The sequence below is a fragment of the Cupressus sempervirens genome, chromosome 1 (genome assembly GCF_028749045.1).
Source record: "Cupressus sempervirens isolate cs-2001-9-10 chromosome 1, ASM2874904v1, whole genome shotgun sequence".
Lineage (NCBI taxonomy): Eukaryota > Viridiplantae > Streptophyta > Pinopsida > Cupressales > Cupressaceae > Cupressus > Cupressus sempervirens.
Window position 1 is genome coordinate 548,596,223 of NC_143118.1, and position 25,002 is coordinate 548,621,224.

Here is a 25,002-nt window from a genome sequence, read left to right on the forward strand (position 1 = left end):
TAAAAAAAAATGGAATAGGAATATGTATTCCAATACCACCTATTTTGGTGGAATTGCAAAACCCCATTTTTGGGCAAAAAATGGAATACGTATTCCTATTCCACTCACCAAATGCGCCCAAAATGAAAATGAAATGGTGAGTCTTGGTTTTATAACTCCTAAGAGGCTCCTCATATTCCCCAACAAATGTCTCTTCACATTCCACGAATTTGTTTCAAATTCCCCCACTCCCCACAAAAACAAGTATAAATGTGCATGCAAAATTATATTTAACAAAAAAAAAAAATCATATTGAAATTATTTTGCTCCTATTTTTTCAGGCCCTACTTTTTCGGGCCCTATTTTTTCGAGTCCTACTTTTTCGGGCCCTACTTTTTCGGGCCCCATTATTTCGGGCCTATTATTTCGTTTGTAACTCTCACCAAATCTTTTTGATTGCCAAATGGCATTCCATATTTTAATTTCGTTTTTAACTCTCACCAAATTTTTTTCCTTACATGGATTATTCTTTGGAATATTCTTTGTACTGGGAAGTGTTTCTCCCATTGTATATGCCTCTCGGCATAATTAGTTATAATATTCTTTAGGTATAAAAATGTATTTATTTTACATTTATATTTGTTTATATTTTATCATACATCTAGAATTCAATGAAATTCAAACAAGTCATTCATACACTTATTTATATTTATTGCATAAATGTTGTCATAAATGTAAGGATGGTCAACATTTTTGTCAATTTCAATTTTGCATTAATGAGATTTTCAAGAATGAAATTAATTTTAAAAATTTCATAATTTAATTATTTTATTTTAGATTTAGAAATAATATTTATTTCTTTCTCTCTTGAAAATCTTATAAATACAAGGAAAATTGAAATTGAGGAAAATGTTGACCATATCCCTATATTTATGCCATAAATGTAAGGATGGCTTATTTTTATCTTTTTTAAAAGCGTTAAAGCTATAAAGTTGTTCATTTTATTATCCTAAAGATGGAAAGTATATTTTAAATAATTTTTCCCTTTGTTTTAAACTTTTATTTTAAAAGTAATAATATAAAGGATAATCCAAAAAATATATGATAAAGCAAATTCAATGGAGACCTCGGACGGTATGTTGGCATGCGCAGGAACAAGCCGAAAAACACACGTACAATATTGATTGACAGACAATATCTGGGGATTCCATTACAATACATTTTCTCCCCACTTTTCCACCAAATCAGTCCATTACCCATTTACAGAAAACTGTGAAGGGCTTGTCTTCATCTCGCACCAGAGATCTGAAAGCACCTGAGTGAGCAATTTGTACTGTTAAAATGACAATTACAGGAACTTCGAGAATAAACTAGTCTCTGCAATTGATCCAGTGGGACCGCTATCTGTCAACAATTTCCAAAAGGTTTTGGAAAAGACTTTTCTTGCAGCTCTTGGTTAAAGATATTGTCGTTTCTCTCCAACCTAAAAAATTGTTTTAACCAGTAGATTGATCCGTATTTGCTGAGTTTGTTGAGTTGCTTATTAAGCTTGAGGTCGACAGTTCGAAACTAATCATTGACTTTGTGGAAGAAAATTGTGGGGTTATTATAGTTGCTTGCCGGAGTTGATCTCTTAATCGAGTTGCGAAATGACCAATTCCACTCTTGAAATGGTGAAGGAGCAATCATTTTGAGGACCGATCACGGCGGAGTAGATTAATTATAAACATCTACGTCAGCTGACGCGGTCGACAGGGTGTCCTCACTTCGTCAAACGGCCCGGAGAGATGGAATGGGGACAACGGGAAGACGGTTGAAATTCAGGGTTTTATAGTGGTTAGGAACCCTAGTGCAATTTCCAATTGTTTGGATCGCAGATTTCCTCTGTCAATGGTAGCTGTGTGTTAAATTGCGCGAACAATTTGTTTCTGTGCGTTGGATTTTTTTGGGATGTGGAAATTAAGCTTCGTTTCCAGGCAAAATTTCTCCGGTTTGTTTCGAAGGCGGCTTAAAATGTTGGGCTCAGGCGCTTGAATATGTTGAATTGTTTGGGACGAAGGTTTTGAGTGTAATCTGATAGAGCGAGGAAGATGAACGAGCCTCTGTTATCGTCAGGATATGTTCCGAGCCCGAGGCGCAGGGCTTCTATAACGGAAAATTTGCTTTGGAGGCTGCCGGAAGATGAACAGGTGGATATTCCTGTTGCTCCTTCTTCATTGCCTGATAGTTTCTCTGCGGGCCTTTTAAAGGAAAGGCTCATATTCGGCAACGTTGACGATGTGCCGCCAGATTTATTAAGAAGCCCGAGTTTTCCCAGTCCCAGAATTCGAATCCCTGACGATGGGGGCGACATAGGCAGGGAAGAAGAAGACATCTCAGCTCGTCATGTTATTGAAAATATTGATTGTAGGGCTGAGCCTGGTGGATGGGAGGGGGGTAGTAACAACACTAACAATAGATTACAGTATAGCGAGGAGATATTAGGTTTAAATTCTGGGAAGAAGAGGAGTTTGCATAGGTCGAGAACTGCCCCTGCCATGTGGAATGCAGCCAAGGCGAAGCAGAGTCTTCAGAGGCCCGAGTTAGATTCGGCAGCTTCCATAGCCAAGCAGGCTGTTATTTATCTGATTCTTTATCTTTCTGTCGGTGTTTTCATTTATTCCTTCAACAAGGACAAATTCTCCGGAAATGAGACGATTGCCATTGTCGATGCCTTGTATTTCTGCATAGTTACCATGTGCACCATTGGTTATGGAGACATCACTCCCATGACTACTTCTACGAAGCTGTTTTCGTGCTTTTTTGTGCTGATCGGCTTTGGGTTTATTGACATCTTGCTGGGTGGAATGGTGACATATGTTTTGGACAAGCAGGAAAATCTTTTGCTTCACACTGTGGAGGGCAGTCGCCATGATCTTGCCAAGACATATATTGTGGATGTTAAGAAAGGTAGAATGCGGATTCGGATGAAGGTTGCACTTGCTCTTGGAGTGGTAATTCTGTGTATTGGAGTTGGGACCACGGTGCTGCACTTTTCGGAAAATTTAGGGTGGACCGATTCTTTTTACCTTTCGGTAATGTCGGTGACCACAGTTGGGTACGGAGATCATGCTTTTAAGACGTTGCCGGGGCGGTTGTTTGCATCCATTTGGCTTCTTGTGAGCACTCTTGCTGTTGCGCGTGCTTTTCTCTACTTTGCAGAGGCGAGGATTGATAAGAGACACCGCTTGATTGCAAAATGGGTGCTGCATAGAGATATGACCATTGAAGATTTAATGGCCGCTGATATTGACAATAATGGTTTTGTGAGGTTTTTCTCAATATGCCCTGTTACAGCTTTCTTGATATAGGAAGAAGTTTGATGATCTGTTCTAATTTTGAAGACATCCTTACTAATTAGATTAACTTTGAATTTATTTGTCTATGCAAGGTGAACGTAATTTGCTATAAGTTTTTTTAATACATGTAAGCCACCATATGCATAATCGCTAGAATAATTTGCTTACTGAAATTTGTGTCAACATGGATTTCTATTACAAAAAATATTTAACTTCAATAGCGAAATGTGTGCGCTGGTCAAGATCCTGTGTTCACAGAATTCATTTTCGCCTTGAGCACTTATTTTGAGTAAGAAATTTTAAAACAAAAAGAATAGCCTGAAGCTGCTTAGTTTAGTCAAATTGTCTTTTTTATAACGATTTCAAGGGATCGACCCCATGCTTCTTTTAAATGGGCGGTCTGCATACAGATAAGATGATCATTCAACATTTTGGAGGCAGGGCAGTCAACCAAATCGAAAAGTATATTTTCCATCTCTATTTCTTTGAATTGGTCCCAACACTACTAGTCCACTACCCACCAAATGTTGATGCCAAAACTAACTGGAGAAGCTAAATGTTCTTTTGCAGGTTTATGCATATGAACTGTATCCTTGCAACAAAGACTTTTGGGAAATTGAAATAAAAAATCAAATATATTACCATAATTGCCTTGACAGTATACTTAAATAGGAGAAACTATCTCATTGACTTACCAATTGGTGTCATGCTATGTGTAGTTTAAACTCTCCATTGATTGGTTAAAGTTGCTGGAGGAAGCTTTTATCTTACATTCTTCCCCTCCGCTGTTCCATCTGCTGACATCCTATCACCTGCTACCTGATTTGAGATACAATCTAACCCTCTGGTACCCACTTAAGATCTTGTTCTTGTTGCTGCCGTTAACATAAACTGGCTTAAGGGAGATCTTTCAGAACTGTCTACAAATTGTGTATTATCTCTGTAGTGCTAGCTATATAGCCTGTGAAATTAAAGACGTTTGCTAATTTCAGCATCCATAATTCCCTTGGAAGTCTGTTAGATCTGAGTTGGCATCCATACCTCCTTAGAAAAGTATTGTTTTTCCTGTTTTTGATATGTAAACTTATTTCAAAGTTCTTGAAGCTTTGATCTAGATTTTGACAAGATTTGCAGTACCGTTTTGTATTCAAAGTGGTGTCCCTTTCTTGAGATTTTTCTGATTACACTCTAAAGAAGTGAAAGAAAAACAAATATGCTTCAGATCCTTGTCACTCCTTTTAAGCCCTTTAAAGTTAACATTGATATTTCCCACCTCTCAATTTGTTTCTATAGATTCCTGTATGAATTCACTTTCTCTTTAGAAATGTGTATGGTATGCATAAGTACTAACAAATATTACAATTTTTTATCAAGTGGTTGTTCACAATGTGTGGCAATGAGTGAGTTTCATAGACCCAACAGTGGTATTTAATTTATCATACATTTCAATTTTCTTTGCAGTATCCACCATCAGGACAAGAAAGAACCCAATATTGCAAATATATGCATCGTTTACATACATTTCCTTTATGTTCCCATTCCCACATCATTCTAAAATAGCCACATTTTTCAAATTGAAGTATTTTTAATGGGTAACAGTGAGATGCACATCTGACTATGCAGAATTTATCATACATTTCAAGGTTCTTCTCAGTATCCATCATCAGGACAAGAAAGTAGTCAATATTGCAAATATATGTGTCGTTTACGTACATTTCCTTTATGTTTCCATTCCCACATCATTCTAAAATAGCTACATTATTCAAATTGAAGTATTTTTTATAGATAACAGTGAGATCCACATCTGACTATGCAGAATTTTATACTCATAATGCATATTACAAATACCGAAGTATGATTGAATCGAGAAACAAAATGTCAAATATCCTCCAACATCCCAGGCAATAGACATCATTTTAGAACAATTTTTTTGATTTTCTTCAAAAGCAAGTGGCATGATTCCCACGTGCATCATTAAAATGTCAATATCAGATGGTGCTGCAATCCTCATAAGCTATTATTCTCAACCTGTCAGGGGATAAAAATAACAAATCAAATTCACCCTCTCTCTGAATTGGATAGCAATAAATGAACTTTGAAATTGTTTTTATGTGTGGTACAAACAGCAAATCAAATTCACCAAGGACATCTAAATAGTGCTCACTGTTTATTTTAATGTTTTGTTACCTGTTTCCTCCAAGTTCAATTTTGTTCAGTGAAGATGAAACCGCTAGTTGTCATCAGGTGGGGTAGTGTGGAATGCATGTGGTAGTTTTGAGATTGCTGTGGTGGTTTAGTTTTGTGATCACCTACTGTCATAAAGTCTTGTAGACTAAACCATGAGTTTTGTGTTGCTTAAGTGATTATTTTGTGCATTCTCCATGCTGATCATTCTTAGTTGTTGGATCCTCATGAATCACACCTAAGATACTGGTGTGCTCAAGTTAGCCCCGGATGCTGGTGCACATGGATGCCCGGATGCCCTTGGTTTCTGCTTGGGTGCTCTCTCGGGATCCAAATGCGATTGCTTCTCCCTTGTTACTTTCACTAATCTCTTCTTTTCTTTGGCATAGTAAGCTTGACCCTCTTCCACGGGCAGAACTGAATCATACGCCTCTTCCCTGCTCAGCTGACGTCTGAGAAGTGTCTGACCGTATAAAAGTTCATAAATCATATATACACTCACAACCACTGAAAATTGGGCTTAAGTTTCCAGTCAGGAATTTGAAAGGAACAGCTGTGCCATAGTTTTCATGGACAGAGGAATGCAGTATTCACACATTAAATCTCTCGCACAATGATTATAGTATAGGGTATTTTTATAACACGCCTTTAAATATATATGTCTATATAATATATATATTACATATATATAATATATACTTGTGTATATATATATGCTATGTGTTGGCTTCACCTAGATTTAGATCATATATATAATATATACTTGGGTATATATATATGCTATGTGTTGGCTTCACCTAGATTTAGATCAAATTTCTTTCTTTCTTTCCTTTTTCTCCCCTTCTATTAACCTTATTACTTGCAATTGTGTGGTGCCTTCCTGGTTAGTTCCCCCCTGCTTTAGTTTTTAGTTTATTATTATTGTATATATAATTATTAACTTTTTTATCTTCCATTGGTGCTTTTATTTTGTATGAATGTTGATATCGTTGGTTGTGTCCCCCCCCCCCCCCCCCCCCCATTTTTAGTCTTAATTTTATTATTTTTCTTATTTTTCTTGCTTTGGGGTGTGTGCAATCCCTCTCCTCCTGGTCTCCTTTATTTGGTGAGCCTGTGCTAAATCTGCAACTTATTGTTTTACACCTCTTGCTGTCTCATCCTGATGATGGATCATGTAGTGTGATTCAAAACATTGATTAAAAGAAAAATCTTTACACAATCTAATCCAGAAACTTAGTACATAAATATCTCACCAGTGCAAGACAGACATGGTATTAAAGAGTTTGGCGTCTAAAGTGCATTCACTGCCGAGCATATTGGGAGGCCTGGTATTTGTTTTCTTTGCCTAGCTATCCAGGCAGGAAATTTTGCACTTCCCTCCATTGTGATAAACGGTTCAATCTGCATGCATAGTCATCTAAATCTCTCTCCTCATTTCTTCCTGTTAAGCAGTTGCATTTGGATTCCAGCTTGGGCGGTTGGGGTGTATATTTCTTGCATTTCTTTGCATATATATATTATAGTATATATATGTGTGTGTGTGTATAGATGCATCCAAAATCCAAAAAAATAATCGTGCATCCACATAGCAGAACCCTACACCAGCATCACAACCAGATCCAGAATCGGTAACTTAGGATCACACCTTACTTCTTTAGTTTGGCGCTACACAAAGCTTATGAGACAATAAGTGGTGAAAGAGTTTCTTACAGTTTCTTGTTGGAGTGCAATCTTGCTCATTTCCCCTTTCGGTGTTTGATTCCCCACTTTCCAAGGCTTGTGGATTGTGTTAATGGTTTTCCTTGTCTTCCACTGTACCACTACATCTTCTGAAAGCATTGCTTGCTTGTCAATACTTATGTCCTCAGAAGAAGGTAGCTCTTTTTGATATACTCTTTCATATCCAGCATAGAAGGCTCACAAAAATATAAGTATCGACAATTCTCCCCTATATGTATCTTCATGAAATGGGCTTTGATTAAGTCTAAAAGAATGATAACAAATAGACATGACTATGGTAAGTGTCCCACATTGAAAAGGCTTTTCTTTTTGGCTTGTCCTACAATCTCGTTTTTTGCCTAGGGATGGCCACTTTATCTCACACCTTGGGTTTCTTTTTTGTGTTATGCTGTTCTTGTCTATCTTTGCACATATCTTATGTCTTCCTTAATTGTTCTTTCGACCGGAGTTGAATTTGTCTATTCTTCTCAATAAACAGAAGCCTTTGTACCATTGAGTCGCATAATTCCTGATTTCCAGAGAAACCCTCTTTGAGATATAAGTCCTATTCACTTTTAGCATCTCTTTGATCTTGTAGTTCTTTAAGCTTCTCACCAAAATCTGCATCTTGAGCATATTCTTTTACATATCTCTTTTGTAGAAGGTTCTGATTCAGTCACTGTAGCCATAGCTGAAACTCGTTTTGAGATTGGTGGCCTAAATAGCATATCCACCACCACATTATTGCCCTCTTTTTTATGTTTGTTTACAAAAGGAATCAATAGTGATTTACCCTCAATTGGTTATCTGTCTGTTCTACCTTGGAGGCAACTATAATTTAAATGACCTCGTTCAGCCTGACTTAACTCTATCCGACTGCAAGCCCTGTAGGTGGGATATGCAGTTCCAGTGAATTGTTTGGGTATCTGTTCCATTGGTTTAGTGAAAAGTCAACGTATTTGGCACAAAAATTCTATCCATATATTCCTTTTCTTGTTATGCTTCATTTTGTGCGTCCAAATATTGTAGATGTTGGTGATTAGTATGGACAGTAGTTTCTTCACCAAATAAATAACGCCTCCATTTCTTTATATATTGAAGTGGTGCATATAAATTTCTATCATATACTCTTCTAACTGTTGGAGTTACGATTGTGAGTTATAAGTTAGCAAACCTCATTGAAGCCAAACAATACCCATAGCATATTCACTTGCATCTGGCTTTACCTCAAAAGGATTGTAAGTCAAAAAAGAGGAAGCATTGGAGTAAGACAAATCTTATATGTTAATTCTTCAGGTGCTTCATCATATTCTTTACCCAAAGAGAATTTCTTCCCATGGTTGCAAGTTGCAACTTATGATAGAGGTGAAGCTATAGAAGAGGAGGCTAACAAATCATATCATATATTAGTCTTCACATCTAAATAAAACTGCTTCTTTTTGAAATAGTTTCATAGCATGGTTGGAACTTATTGTTCAACTTTTACCTCGTTTTGGTGCCCCCATATGATGCATTTTTAACATTTATGGTAGCTGCGAGAGAGCTACTTCATAGCTGTGTTACTCTTCAGCCTTATCAGAATATGTTATAAATTATTCTTGGTTCTCTGTCGCAAGTCTTCAAGAACTGCTTATCATTTCTTCAGAGAGTTCTTCATGTGAATGTTTGGGTCTACTGTTCTTTACTTCAGATGCATTGTATCATTCTGAAAGTGAATCAGTGTCTTTCTGTTTTAGCACCGCTCAGCTAAAAGCCTTCATGGGCTTCCTATCGTGGTCAGCTGTTTTGTTATCATCCATTCTCCTTTTATTTTATTCATACCTATTTATTCATCCTTCATAACTACTGAGTATGTGATGACTTGGCAGTATGTACTTGTTGTGTATTGCATTCAATGGTCCATGTTTTGGAGGTGCCGTCAACTTATGTTAGCATTTGTCGGTTCATTGTGCTTGTAACTGTTGTCCTTTGGTCTACTGTGTGAGATTCTTCAGTTATGATGTGATGTGATGGAGAAATAAAACAAACTCTCTCACGGCATTTTTACTCCTTCGGACTGTTTGGTCATATTTCATATAGTGTGCTTTCTGTAAAGTTTGGGTGTGTAATTGATGAGAGCAATATTGGTGCAGTATATGCAATCTGTGTGGGATCTTAAGAGTATTTAGCTCCATCCTTGACCTATCTATATTTCATAGCCCTTATCATATAAATGTCTCTAACAAATAAGGGGTAGGACATTTAGCTGTATATAGAAAACATTAAGAGGAATTATATTTTCATCTATATATTGTTCATTTACTCGAGACATTTAAACTTATTTTTAACTTTTATTTTAGCACCCATTTTCACCCATCTGAATGAATATGAGAAAAGATGATCATATATCATTTAGACCAAAAGTGTTACCATGTTTAGCAAAAACTAACTTGCACTATGAATTGTTACTGGTGCATCAATCCTCACTTTCTTTGTTTGCAACATCAGCAAGAAAAAAATGTTCATCTCATTAAGTTGTTTATCCATGTTCTTTGTGTTGGTAGCTATGCATCTGAGCTTATCTTCGACATCACAGTTATACTTTATCTTATAAAGTCCTTTTTAGTTTTGATCCTAGGATTTGATTTCCAACATTTAGAATCTACACAAACATTTGTGTTCCAATGAAAACAATAATTCTGGGGATCCTTACAAATATTAATCTTCCTACTTTTCTAATTACCTTTTTCAATCTATTGCATCTTGTCTTTCTTTGGGTGATTTTGGTTCTGTCATTGTTCAGAAAACTCTGCCTCACCTCTCTTTTTCTCCTCTTCTATATAGTAAGCTTGGGCAGAAGCTTCATCCAATTACTGTGGATCTGTAGTGATTAGCCTCCTCCAGACATCCATGCCCATTAACATGGCTTGCTTTTGAAGTTTATTGCTATTGTCTTGCACACTTAGTCCATTATCTTGTCAAGAATACATTGACTTCTTTGATCACTTGTATGTCCAATTGGGTAAAAATTCCTTTGAAGCAAACCTTCAGATTCTGTCTAATTAGATACTGTAGGATTTTCCTTTCGTCCCAAATTAGTTATGTAACTTTCTTGCTATACAAGTGCTTGACCTGACTTTTTGATTTATATAAATAATAAAAGAAACCTTTTGTGCCACTCATATTATGAGCAATACAATAAATCTCCATTTTCATAATCCAAGAATTGAAAAAGTCAGCATTAACTTGTTGTTCAAAAGATTTATTTCAGCTTTAATCTCAACCTCAAGTGGGCTTTCCCTTTTATCTTCTTCACCTCATATTGCTTATCTTTCAAGAACATCTATCTATTACTTCTTCACTGTCCTGGATACTGAATTTCTTATAAAGAGCTGTCACAATTATATGAATGAAGGTGGATTTTTGGATATTTTCCTTTCTTTTCCTATCACGTGCTCTTCTAGTTGGCATATCCATTGTTGTTTTTGTTACACCTTTGATGTGAATTTCTAAGGCAGACACAAGTACATTTAAATCCTCCATTCTGAGTTTTTTATTCCATTTTTGGGCCTTAATTTCCGGATTGAAAGGCAGCAGCCTCAGCTTTGAAGATATAGTAACTGTCCCATGAAAAGCTATACATTTATCGAACAAACTGGCTAAAGTAGCAGCAACTTCTTGAATGTATTAATATTATGAGTGATCAAGAACAAATACAAAAGTTGGATGCAACTTAGATTGCTCTATCTTACACTGTCAAGTTCATAAGTTCACTTTGAACAGTTGAATTCTTGTTCACTGATCTTTACTACACTGATTCTAGCCTCCCATGATTGAAAGCATGCTCTTCACCCCTATTTATGGATGTTGGAGTGTCCCCTTCATTTACTATAAGGATCCATTAATGGATTCAGAAGTGGAAGTGTCAGCTGTTCCTTTAAGGTCCTATTTTCAACTAGTTGTGACAAAATTGGCAGTTGTCATCAGGCATTGGTTCAGAATTGCCATGGCAGTGGTTTCATAACCACCTCCTGTTGGGAAGTGGCAGTTTTATGCCGATTTCAAAACTATGAATTTTCTGATGCTGATCACTTATAGATTCTTCCCACCAATCACAGTCTTCTTCAGATCGTTATGGATCATTATATATTACTGCTGTCCTAGCAGAATTCTCAGTGGTTCATTGGATACATAAGTTTCAAAATGTGTATCTGTTATCATGGATTTGCATATTAATGTTTCTTTATGAGGATTCTGAATAGCTTGTTAGGTATGAAAATTTCTATGATCTTTGCATGCCTTGCATTTAAAAGATGGATTTGAAATGGTTCTGTTTTGGATCTGCCTTTGGGATGAGAGTACACCAAAGATAGATCTGTGCTACTATGATATACCAGATTATAGAATTGTTGATTATGATGATTATGATCATTGCAACATTTAGTGAAAAGAGAACCCTATTCTATTATGGTGGTTATGCTGTCAACATTTGTTAATTACAATCATTTCACCACATTTATTTAGGTTCTAGTTTAAAGCTGGTGGTATTAGATTATTACGTGTCTGTTGGATGCTTGTCAAAATGCTAACTTTTGTTGTTTATCTACATAATTCATATTTTTTTCTGTGTTATTTCTTTTGTGAAAAGTTTGTTTTTCTGATGTTAATTTTGTAATTTTTTTTGCAGTAAATCTGAATATGTGATATACAAGCTGAAAGAGATGGGGAAAGTGGAAGAGAAGGATATTGTTGAAATTGTCAAGCAGTTCAATCGCTTAGATACTGATAATTGTGGAAAGATCACTTTATCACTTCTTAGCAGTCATTGAGCTAGAATATCATTCCATTCTACACAATTATGAAGGTATTTTTTAATTGTGGCTGATGCAAAGGTGGTGTCATCCTGTGTATTATATCATGTTTATTGATTAATCCATTGTTCTATCATTTTGAAGATGACTGTTCTATACCAATGGCAATGAAATCAGATATGCATCTTTTAAGTTCATTTCCTATCTTTTGAAATTAATACAAGCATCTACTTTTTTGCTGTGGAATCAATATAAATGGGGGAAGAAATTGCCTTCCCAGGATGCTATTTGACCCTTGGGGTTTTAAAAACTGTAACCTGAGTCATAGAATACAAAAAATATACAATCTCAACTAGTCAGCAGCATGAAATGAAGACTGAATATTCACAAAGGCTGTTGGGTTCTCTGCCACCATTGCTCCTCTTAAATTTTAATCAAGCAATGATAGATAATATTTCTCACATGCATGTCTGATACCAGAATACTTTAACAGCTACTGTTGTTTTGAGGCAGAAACTATTGAGGGTGAAGGATAGAAAGTGCAACTAGATCAGTGATTGTATCGACATGCCAAACATGTGGTAGAGCACCATTTTTGTGGTGCAATATTATCTCTAGATAGTCTTTCGTCTCATATGTATGCTTACCCAATGTACTGCAAATATCCATTTCTTTTATTATCTTGGAAGAATGTGTATTGAATTTCAGTCAAATTGCTCAAGAACTATGGCAGAATATGGTGGAATTTGGCGACACCTTTCAAGAGCATCTTTAGCTAAGGGCTTGGCAAAGTACTTATAGGCCATAAATTCCTATTACCGGTCCAATCCTTGTAATGGTTTCTAGATATATTTGAAGCAAAGTTTAGGTTCCTTGGAGCTAACATAGGTGATAGGCTTCTTATAGCTTTGATGAATTTCACATGATCTCTTCTATATGTGGTCAGCCTTTGTTATTTTTAAAATTATGAAATAAACATGTTCTGAAGAACTTGATACAATTGTGCATTACAGTAATAATTTTTTTTTTTTTTTAACATTGCTTGTTGCACAGATGGTTAATGAAAAACCTGGCATGTAGAACAAACATCAGCTCTAGACCCTTTGACAAATTTTTGTTTTATTGGGCACTTTCTGTCTGATTAAATACATGTAATGCATATCAAGCATTTAATGGAAACACAGGATTGATGCCTTTTTATGGTAATTTAGACATTAATTCAAAACTTTATTGCTGCAGTGCTTCTTCAATGTAACTTGATGGTTGGGGGATTTTCTCTTTTCATATCTCAGGGTTATGAGGTTGTATCTGTGGGTAATATACAATTAGTAGGATTCCTCAGGGAAAAACTGTCCGAGTTGTGTCATAATATTTTCCAATTTAAGCTGTTAGGGAGGAACTCTATGGTGAATGCAGTAGTTTCATTCACCGGAAAATTGTCAGGTGTCTGTCAAAATGATTTAGCTGCAGGTGAAGATAGGATGGACTATATGTTGGATGCTATAACTTTAACTTTAGCCGACTTTTTTTTTGCCTCTCCATCCATTAGCCCCAGGGATGTGATAATGAATTTCACATAATTTACCCTTTGATAATAAAAATTATTTCTCAATAAATAAGATGGGGGATGTTTGCAGTCCTGAGATTTCACATTACAGCAAAGACCATATAGGGATAAAATGACACATAAACAATGGTGCCCATCCCTGGCAAGATATATAAAGAAATATTGAATTTAAAGACGAGGTAGCAGACTAAACTGCTGCAACCATGATAGCGATCACTGGGCATCTTAAGTCCAACGATCTCTCTAATTGTTGTAATAGATACTTAAAACAGTCTGCGCATGTGTATGGACATTAGCATGGGGTTTATTTCCTTTCTTTTTAGGAGCTGCAGAAGGTTTGAAACAAATTAATTGGGTGGTCCTGTTTTTAACATTTTTTATGGACCTTTGACTGCTTTTTAACTGCCGAATACCTGGATTGAAATCTCGGTTTAGGGTAAAACTATCCATTTGGTTGCTAGAATATGATTTAGGAATTGGAATCTAAAAAATTTGATTTGGGATTTAGAACTTGAAATCCATATTACGGTTTCTGGAATTTATTTGGGACTGTTTGGTTCAAACCCAAAAATATTTGATATTCGGAATTTGTTATTCCAAACCTGTTTAGTTCAAGATACAAATATCAAAGTTACAGTGAGAGACGATTCATATCTCCAATTTGTTCAAGGTCTTGTTCATGTTGCTTCCAACTATGCACATGCTGAAACTGTCGATGTTCATTGCAGAATAAAAATTCAAAAAAAAATTAAAAGAAGACGAAAGAAATTAGATGTGCGGTACTAGTTATTTTATTTAATCCAAACATATGAGCAGGTGCAACAATAGCGAGAATTTAACTCATTAATAAACTTGGCTAACATGGCCTCCTGTGAAGGTTCCCGCTCATGGTGGATTTCAAACTCCTGATCTTACTTCTCCCGTCCATCGTCTGCTGGTTGATTCAGGGGGGTTCTTCGTTCCCAAGGTGTGGCACTGGTTGCTCCTCCTGCTGCGGCACGGATTGTTCTTGCTGTTCCTCCTTCCGTTGCCCCTAGTGTGTCTGCTGCTCACCATGTTTCCGGGTCTTGGGCTGCTGTGGGGAGTTCTGCTGTTCAAGGTCTGGTTCATGGTGGAAAAGATAAAGTTGTAATTAATGCATTCATTAATGCATGATAGACTTGTTAGAAAATATTTGTATTTTTGTTGGAGAAAATTGAATTTTCTCCCTATCAAAAATAGTATGGTCCAATAGAATGAATGAAAAATGTGATTTATAAAATAATGAAAAAATAGAAAAAAAATTAAACATTTGAAGTTTCTTTTAATCTTTTAAATTCAATGAGTTGATTGGTCAGTTGAATTGAAGGATTCCGAATTTAGGTGTAAATGTTTACTCATAAGAGACAACATTATAAATGAAAATAATAAGTGAATTGACCTTTTAAGTCTTAAACATAGTAAAATAGTAGGTCATGATTAAAGGAAACGTATGTTTTTAAGCTATACGTTGATTTCTACTAAAGAGAGGAAAATATGTTGTAAAAGGTGATAACAAGAGAGTGACCATAAAGTCTAAATACTCTTAAGAGAAAAAGTGGGTGTTGGATGAAAGAAAATCAGTGAGGGATTTAGGTATACATGTGACTTTATTGAAAAGATGAAAAGAATGCTATAAAGGAAAATAACAAGAGAATTGACCATTAAATCATAACGTAAAAGAAAAGTAGTGAAATATTTATGGATGCACGCGATTGTTATTTAAAAGGAAAAAGAAGTGCAAAAGTTTTAAGGAAAAGGTAGACATTATTTTTTGGAAGAACATCTGATCATCCGCGGTCATCCGGGCCGCCTATAATGTCTTAACAGCCACCATTTCAAAAGGACCCCAAATTTGAGGATTTTACAGCAGATTTGTAGGAATTTAGTATTGTACCAAACTACAGAGCCACTAGATCAGATATTTCCAAATTCACTCTCATTTACACCTGACTATTGGACAAAACAAAGGAATATACAAGCGAATTATATTAAGAAGATTAAAAAGATGTTACAAAACGAAAATAGCAAGAGAAGTGACCAATCGTTGTTTACATCAATAAAGAAAACAAGAGTAATGACCATTAAGTCTTTAAACATTTCAATAAGTAGTGGGAATTCTTAATTGATTAATAAAAGATCTTAGTTGAATAAATTGAGATGCAATGAAGAAGCTTTCAAGATTTGGACTGTTATTTTTATTATCATGATTATCCTATAGCATCTTGATGTTCAATTTGTATTCATGGATATGAAAAGTTGTAAAAAAATATATATTAACATATATAACTTTTTATGATTTTTGGTGGTGTTAGTTGGATGGATAAGCAATGGATTGTGGTTCTTTTGTTCACTAGAAAATTAGAGCATATGATAGTTACCCATGTTTTTAAAGAAATTGTTTGGCTCGAGAGACTGAGAAAACTAAAGAAAATAGATGAAAGAAATCCCAACACTAGACATACAAAGAGCATATGAGATTGCCAAAGAATAACCAATTACAAAGGGGACTTAATACAAGACATGGTGAATATGTGAAATCAATGAAAGGAAAGAAACATATCTCCACATAGGAGGAAACAAGTACCTTCAACATTTTCTAACCAAGATGCCAAGGTGGGAACATGCTTCATCTTTTACATATATCCAACATACTCGAAGGGTTGATCAAATTAACATATGAGAAATTGATAACAACTACAAAAATACATTCAAGACACATGAATCAAATATATTACTTATCATCCCTTTGAAAAAGTGTAATTTTAAAAACCCTTAAAGTATGAAGTATGAACATAAAGTTCTCTACAAAATTTTGCAGAGTTTCTCCTTTGTGAAAAGTTCCCCCCCCTTTTTCCTTGTCTAATCTCTTTATTTATAGACATAAAATAATCACCTTCTTTCCAATTAGTAGCCACCCAAGTTAGATTGTGAAAGTTATCATGATTTTACAACAAACTTTTTGACTTTTTCAAAATGAAACCCAAGATTTTAACCCTGTTTGGTTACAATGAGTGATATATCTTCATTTTTACAAAAGAACAACTCTAAAACTTGGAATGGAAGAAGGAGAAAGTAGTCAATTTTGTTGGTGTTAGTATCACATTTTCTTTCAATCTCTAAATCACAAACCTCATTGTGAGAGTGGCACATGTATAGCTTGAAGATATGCACTTATAATTATGATACATATACAAGAATCTCTTATTTGAGTAAATGGATGATGCCAAAGTTATTGCATCTTTAGATAAGATCCATTCTTTACCTCTCTATGACGTAACCTTCTTCCATTCAAGGGAGACTCATTAATCTTTCAATCTTGTGTGAAGAAGTGTTACTTCTTCATAGAAAAGCACCAAACCGCATAAATATAGTATTGAATGCCAAGATGGATATAAATTATACTTCAAATCATACTATATTCAACTTCTCTCATGATGAAGATAATTAATCTAACCTTAGCTTCAATATTATAATCTTTCAATCACCCTTTTATGAATTCTATAGTCTTTGATAGACTGAAAACGGGTTTTGAAGGGACCTTGAAACTCAAGAACAAAGAAGGTTCTAAACCAAGGGACTTGTAACCCACACCAAAAGATATACAATACACTCCACAAAGAAAAATGGAACACAAAAAACACAAAACATAGACAAAGAACAAGGTGCTACACAACTCACAACCTCCATTGAAATAAATTGGTGTTTAAGGAAAGGAAAAACACTAAATCAATAGACCACCGCATAAAGAGAAAAAGATAACAAAATTATGATATTTCCTTAGCTCCCTATTTGTGGGAACAAAGGGTTGTGTTGAAATAAGGAGAGGGATATTTCTTTGAATGTTTTCCTTTGACTATAATCCATTCCTCTTCGATCTTGCCTACCATAAAATACTAGGCCAACGAATCAACATATCTATTAGAACCCATAATGACATGGATAACAGACTCACCCAGAGAGATTGATCCAACACCATCAATAGTGAAAGGGATAGCGAACCCACCAAGAGAGGCAAATCCAACACCATCCATGATGGGGAAAACATGAGGACCAAGGGGAGCAGAGCTAGCACTAATATTGATCATTATAGCAAGGGTAACAAACTCCTTACGATGAAGAGGATCCGTAATAACAACAACATTGGTAGAGTTAGCTAGATCACCATTAACAAAGAGAGTAGACCCACCTTCTCTATCACCATTAGACGCAACAACATTTTCCAAAGAGGTAACACCCTTATTAGAATTAGTCAGGGTATCATTGGCATTCCCATCCGAATGGGGGGAGGCATTAAAAATTGTATAATGGTTGTTAGAAGCACCTTTCCAACACGAAGAAGACTTTTAGACTTCCCTAGCACACAATCAACAACAATATGCCCCATTTCAAAATAATTTTTGCATTTGAAAGGGATGCCCTCATACTCCATAGGTAGCTAAGAGCCCAAAGGAGACTTGATCTCAATCTCTGCAGGTAAACCTTTAGCAACATCAATTTCAAAAAGAATGCGAGAAAAAGGTAGTGTAACATATTTGATGAGTCCTTGTCAATCAGAGTATCACTGATTTCTTCTACAATAGGACCCACCCAAAGATGAAAAGGGAGGAAGGGTAGTCAAACCCAAATAGACACCTTGCTAAAGGCTTCAAAGAAGGGTTGAAATCCTCATGCCATGGCTTCATCAACAAATGCAAGCAATTCTCGGAGCTAAAAATATACTTACAAAGGAAAATTTGTCTATCCAAAGCCCTCTCAAACTAAGTTGCAAAAAACCCCTTGGCCAAAAGGAAGATGTGAATCGTGTCTGAAATAAGAGGCTTCCATTGAGTAGTGATCCATTGGTGAAGTTGAGGAAGAGAAGGCCAAAAGCCTCTAAATCTACAAATGATAACACGTGCAAACAATTCAAAAGCCATAGAATTGATCTCTAGCACATACTCCTTGTTCAATGGGAAAACAACAGAATGACTAACAGGGAAAGACACAACCTTCATGTGTCAATTATCTAACCATATCGTTCGATATGGCTAGATGTATGTCATGCAACGATGTATGTTGTGGCACTGTATTCCTATTCCATGTTCCACACGTCTCCATTGGTATATGTGTAATTGTACATTGCATCGCTGATATACTAATCAACTGTAAATATATATTTATTATATGGTGATGAAGGATTTGGTTTAAATGTTTCTTTTGTAATAAATTGATAATGATTTGAAAGATAAAATAATTTGCATTTTTAAATTTAGTTAAATAAAACATAATAGAGTAACAAAATTTAATTTTTATTATATATATATTTTTAAGTTAAATTATTTACTCATATTACAATAAAGTATTTTTCAATGTTTTATTAATAGAATGTTTTAGTTAAGACTAATAAAGATATAACATATATATGGACAAATATATTAGTATTTTAATTTATTAAATTTATTATTTTTTTAAATTTAAATAATTTATTTTTATTATTATATTTAAAAAATAGAGAAAATATAAAAAACCAATTTTATCTTAGTTACATTTTAATTTTAAACTTTAATTTAATTTAACTAAATCAATTAAAGATGTTTTTCTCATTTAAATAAATTCTAGTTTTATTTATGTATAGATAAAAAATTTCAATAAAATATTATTATAAAATTAATTTTCTAACATATGATTAGTTCACACAAATAATAGAATTTTTTGACATTGCAAAATTTTGAAATAACAAACTTTAGATATTAAAATGCTATACACTTAAGTTCTACAATAGTAAGAGGCAAATAAAAGATTTGTTATTAAAGTATTTTTTAAATGTGTTCACATATTTATGAAATTATCATATAACAAATTACAATTTTAAAACTTTAATCACTTCTTCTACATATTACAAAATACAATTTTAAAACTTTAAAATTGTTCAATTATATTATAAACATTGTTTCAAAAATAAATACACTCAATGCAATATAGTCTATAATCATTTTAGAAAATCTATATGTAAATAATGTTATTTTGAAAATTTCCTAAAATAAATTTTAATTATAGTTAATATAAATCATACATATACATGTACATATACATAAAACCATTAGTTAGCGAGGCCGCTAGTAGCATGAATGGCCTTAGCAAATGGAGACCCAAGTAGCATCAATGGCCTCAGAAAATGGAGACCCAACCATAGTAGGATTAACCTTTGTGTTCCACTGACATAGGATTATCGGGCACAACAGGGGCACCCGCAATAAGAACGGATAAAATGTGCATAGCAATGGATGAACGAGTTTCTGCAACATAGGGGAAGGCGTTCGAAATGCATGGATGGGAATTTGTTTGGAGCGACATGATGGAGGATTTCTGTGAGACATTATGATATAAAATGTGCAGAATAGACATGAATCAATGCAAAAGATTTGGCACCCGTGCATGCCAAATGTGGATTAACAGAAAAAGAATCCCAACTTGACAAAATGCCCTATTAAGATGATGCAACATGGAGCACATATAATTTGTGGAAGCACACAGAAGACAATGAGTTAATAAAATCACAATACATGGAGGATGATGATGTAAGTAGTTTTAAGAGCTTCAAGTTTTTGTAGTGCTTGACCAACATACAAATGTGAGAACATAGCCAAAGCACATGAAATGTTTAACAAAATGCCATTTTTTTTTAAAGTGGTGTTGTCTTAATGAGATTCAATGATCACATGTTGTGCACAAAAAGGATGTTGCAAGTAAGTATTTGAAAGCCTTCAAAATATCAAGACAATGGATATACAACGACTAGATGCATTTTTTTTAAAGATATATTATAGGTTGGAAAGTTCTCTTAGATATATGTATACAAAATGTGTGTAAACAATGTGCATAGAATACAAGGTCAATTCAACAACTCATGATTGCATTACATAATGGAGGCTTTGAAGCAAATTATGGGCATGCCTCAAAGTATATCAGCTACATGCAGATTGCTACATCTTATTACTATGTTTTTAATATTAAAGCAACCAAAACTAGGGGGCTGACCTTTAAACAAAACAATGGTAGTCCAAACAACAAACTACCAACGCCTAAAAACCCTTAATATCAAAATCAAAATTAGCCCACCAAGTTCCTCTTAGCATAGGTTTCTTCTTAACCATAACATTAACACTACCAGCATCCATATTACAATTACCAAAAAAGCCGCAGTTATAATAGTAGCTATACCTCTTAAACCTACATAACACAAAGTCTTAAAAGCATAAAGTTTAAAGCCATACAAGGCCAGTTAAAAGTATCAAGGTTGGAACAACCCAATATAACCAAGTAACCAAAAAAAAAAATAACAACTTGAGAAAGCCTAAATCTTACCATTATCTTTGCCCTTTCCTACTAGTAGCACATTAGCCTAGTCTTTAGCAAGGAACCCATAGTGCAGTTTAGAGACCTTTGTCCCAGGGCCTTCCTCCTCTTTCTATTGCAACAACAACTGAAGGGTAGTGGCCACATCATGAGTCACTTTCACAAAAAACCTTGAAAGGGTTTTGAAGCTTTCATCTAGAGTCGAGAACCTAACTTTGAGCTTGTTTAATCCACTGCTGATATCTGCCACATTGTCAACTAGCTTAAGGAAAAAAATACAATTCCTCATTGGGGGTCTTTCCTCAACATGGAACACATGAGGGTTAGAAAAAACCTTCTATTTTTCTTTTCTAATCATTCCTCCTAGGAGAGGAGGCAGTCATAGGCGAGATATCTTTAGAGCCTTGGATACTTGTGTAGGTATTGAGGATGAAGTTATAAGGCTTCATGGAGAATCTAATAGAGACATGGGAGGGGTCATTACTCACAGTTTCCTTCAATTTTGGTGGACCCCCTCCACCAAATTCGAGGTTGCCTCTCCATTTTTCACATCTCTCTATTCTTCATCTCCTTCCTCTAAATTCCTCCTACCGTTCTCTTTTAATCTAGGATTTTTCTTCCCACTTTCTCCAAAGTGCGACATCTCCTCCATGTCCAGATACCTATTTTCCTTCTGCTTTTATCTAGCCTGCCTTTTGACTAATCTATCTGACCTTCAATGTCCACCACTAATCTCCTCTTTCGAATCTCCAAGATCAACATCTATAGTTTTTTGTAGTTTTTTTTTTTCTAGTTTTAGGCTTTTTACCAACAACCCAACTCCCAAAAATGAAAAGTTTATTTATCTTGGTAATTGATGGGGTGGGGCTAAGTGAGGGATGAGGGCTGGAGGCCTTGGACCCTCCACCAAAACCAATTCTTAGAGGATTCTATGTGGCCAAAATATTCTCAACAGTGACACATCTAGGCGGGTAGAGAGAAAGATAGAAAAGAGAATAAGATCCTAATGGAGAATGGTATAATTCACACCCTTTCTTTTTTTCTTCCTAAAATCTAAAACTTTATCTTCAAGCTTGTGAAGAAGAAAAAAGGGACCAATAAAATGTCACAATTATAGAAATGATTCAATAGAGGAAAGTGATAATAGTGGAAAACCCTAAATCTCCCCTCTAGATTTAAGTACTTCATGATAACTAGACATACCTCATTCCATGATTCCAAAAGATTTTTGAGAAGGAAACCACCTCTATGTCTCATTGACTCCTCACCATCTTTGAAAAATCTGTTCAGGCTTGTCTCATCCAAAACTTTAGTCACTTTTTGTTGTTTTCTTCCTTCCATCGAAAGCCCTGTTGCCATAGCAATGATCTCTTCACTCACCTAAAACAAAATCCCATTAATCATCACTCTCTTATCCATCTAAGAACTAACAAATTGCTAAGAGAAATTCTCATCATAGCTCACTATGACTTCCATTAGAGGAACCAACCCTCCCTCCTTCAACATAATCTAGGTGCAAGGGTTCCTCACACCGTCCTCAATGCTAGTGGGCTCAATTCTTACCAAATTACTACCCATATCTTCCTCCAAGTTAGAACACACTGAGAACTTGAGATTTGCAAACTTGAAATAGTTACATTAAAAGCCAAGATAACACTATGAATCTTCTTCAAAATGAAAGCAACTTATGTATCCTTCATTCCTAAAATGGTATAAGTTGTCATAATTATAACTATGTATGATCATAAAATTTCTGCCCCTTCTCCACAAGACAACCTTGTGTGTACTGCCACCTCTCCAATCAATAATTTACATAAACATTTCTTGAAGATTATAAAAAATGTGATTAATTTGAAATCCCATTAAATTAATTTTGAATCTTTTCCATAAGCTTGCTATAAGGTCTTATAATTATTAGACCTCTCCACTTCCATTTATTAGTCACATCATTCCCCTTTCTCTGCAACTTATTTGAAATCTCCACTCTAGCATGACATGTCTGTAACTTTCCCATAGAGATGAACATTAATGTTAAAAAGAAAATCATAACTTTATACTTCAAATATCCCACCATCATATCTAACTAATAGGCAAGTCACTAATAGAGAAAATTCATTCTTCCCTATGTGAATTATTTTTCTCCCTTTCCATAATGGTGAGGATATTAGCTAGCAGGATTGTCATTATTCGCCAATACCTTAAACCTTGGACATGTAGCCTCAAGCTTGCCATAGTGTCCACCACTACATTGCCTTCTCTATAAGTGTGATTCAGGTCATAAGTATCTAAATTTGAGCAATGACCCATTCAAGTTTCATACACCCCTTCATCAAGTCCACAATCACCTTTAAATCTCCCTCTACACAAGTTTTTCCATCCAAGGTTGACAGTCAAATATAATCCCTAGTAGAGAGCCATAGCCTCTACGACATTATTTGAAATATTTCCAAGGTTTCTTGCATAAACCATTAGCTTGTTGCCTTTCGAGTCCCTTACCACCCCACCACCTACAACACACCATCCTCTAGTAGCCCCATCAAAGTTGAGTTTCAACATTGAGTACCAAGGGGGAATCCATATGGTCTTCTTCCTCGCAATGAATTTTGAGTTGTCAAAATCATGAAAGGATCCCAGGAGTTTCCAATTCAAGGCCATCTTTTGTTCCCCAATAGATGAGCGGTTCGAGGGATTTTTTCATTTACTGCACTTAATGCTTTCCATCAAGAGCTTGAGCACTACGTTACTCACCACCCCCTCTCGTCATTCTTCTTCCCTAAAAATCCAATTGTTCCTCTCCTTCTAGATTCCCCAACATATATGATTGGGGATGAGCTTCCAAAGAAGCCTTAATAGAGGATAAAAAAGGGCAATCCCAATTTAAAACAAGATGTTGCAAATCACTATGAAAAACCCAATCTAGGGGGAACATGTGCAAAATTATGGACCAAACTTTTAAGGCATAAGAACAATCAAGAAAGATGTGCTTTATACTTTCCTCTTCAACCTTGAAAAGGTAACATCTATTAGGGATATGAAACCGTCTCTTTCTTAGGTTGTCAATAGTAGAGATTTTACCATATGGTGCCATTCACTAGAAGTTCACCTTGGGCATATATATAACATATTAATATTATGTTTTGAATTTATTAAAATAAACATATATGTGATCTGCCTCACAATAGGTTTATAATAATCATGCCTAAGGCCATACTTAGGAATAGTGTATTCAATCTAAGGACTATTGTCCCTACCATGAGGTGTATTTAATTTGTCAACCTAGGGACATATACTTGAAATGGTCAGCACGATATGTGCACTAGGTTTTTTAATGAGTCATTATGCTTATGCTGCAGGAAAGTAATATGCAAGGAAAGAACCTACACTAGTGTTGCAGGAAACTAACACATTTAACTTTTCACTAAAACAAATGCTGGAGAATACAATTAAATACTAATATTCCAACTCAATTCATCTACTATAATCATTCTTAGAAATGTTGTAGGAACACTCACAAAGTATGATGCTATAGGATGGAACTTTTAACTTCCACCTACAATACTAGAAATACTAAAAATAAATCTATGCTACTCTAATCTAATCCACCTCTCAAGTGGGCCCCCTTTGTCAGCTTCTGCTAATCTACTAACATAGAGTGTAAACCAAGAGCTATGTCATTATGTTCCAAAAATTCTTTACATGAGAATGATACATAAAACTATAAAAAAAACTCACTACAAGAGTCAATAGTTTCTTTTCATAAACTTTCTTCTAACCTCCTAACACCATTGATCTAATCCCTATAAATAGAGGATCAAAACTTATTCAAAAACAAGAGAGCAAACTAACTAACTACAAATTCGTTAGAGAGAAAGAAGGAAATAGTGCACAGTATGAGTAATAAAGTCTGGGCAATTGATTTGACACAATAGTGAATGTAGAGAAAATATAACAATTCTTCATAGCTCCTCCTTGGTAGTGGTCGTGTCTCTTGGTACTGTTATGACTTCTTCCACTCCACCATGGATGAACCTTAACGTTTTCTCCTTGAATGCCGTCAGCCATCTTCAAC

The 25,002-nt window shown here is 35.1% G+C and overlaps 1 protein-coding gene across 5 annotated transcripts; it reads left to right on the forward strand.

The window, feature by feature from the left end:
- The first annotated feature begins 1,087 nt into the window (after nucleotides 1–1,087).
- Nucleotides 1,088–14,884, forward strand: LOC149578627 (two-pore potassium channel 5-like). 5 transcript variants are annotated; one of them, XM_089830333.1, is made up of 3 exons: nucleotides 1,096–3,289; nucleotides 11,887–12,063; nucleotides 14,455–14,884. In XM_089830333.1, exons 1-2 carry the CDS (start codon nucleotides 2,070–2,072, stop codon nucleotides 12,026–12,028), a joined length of 1,362 nt encoding a protein of 453 aa, XP_089686459.1. In that variant the 5' UTR covers nucleotides 1,096–2,069; the 3' UTR covers nucleotides 12,029–12,063; nucleotides 14,455–14,884. The 5 variants fall into 5 exon arrangements, with proteins under 5 accessions (XP_089686470.1, XP_089686453.1, XP_089686459.1 ...); XM_089830342.1 differs by having other exon boundaries at nucleotides 14,525–14,884; XM_089830337.1 differs by lacking the exon at nucleotides 14,455–14,884 and adding an exon at nucleotides 12,524–13,010.
- Nucleotides 14,885–25,002: the final 10,118 nt, after the last annotated feature.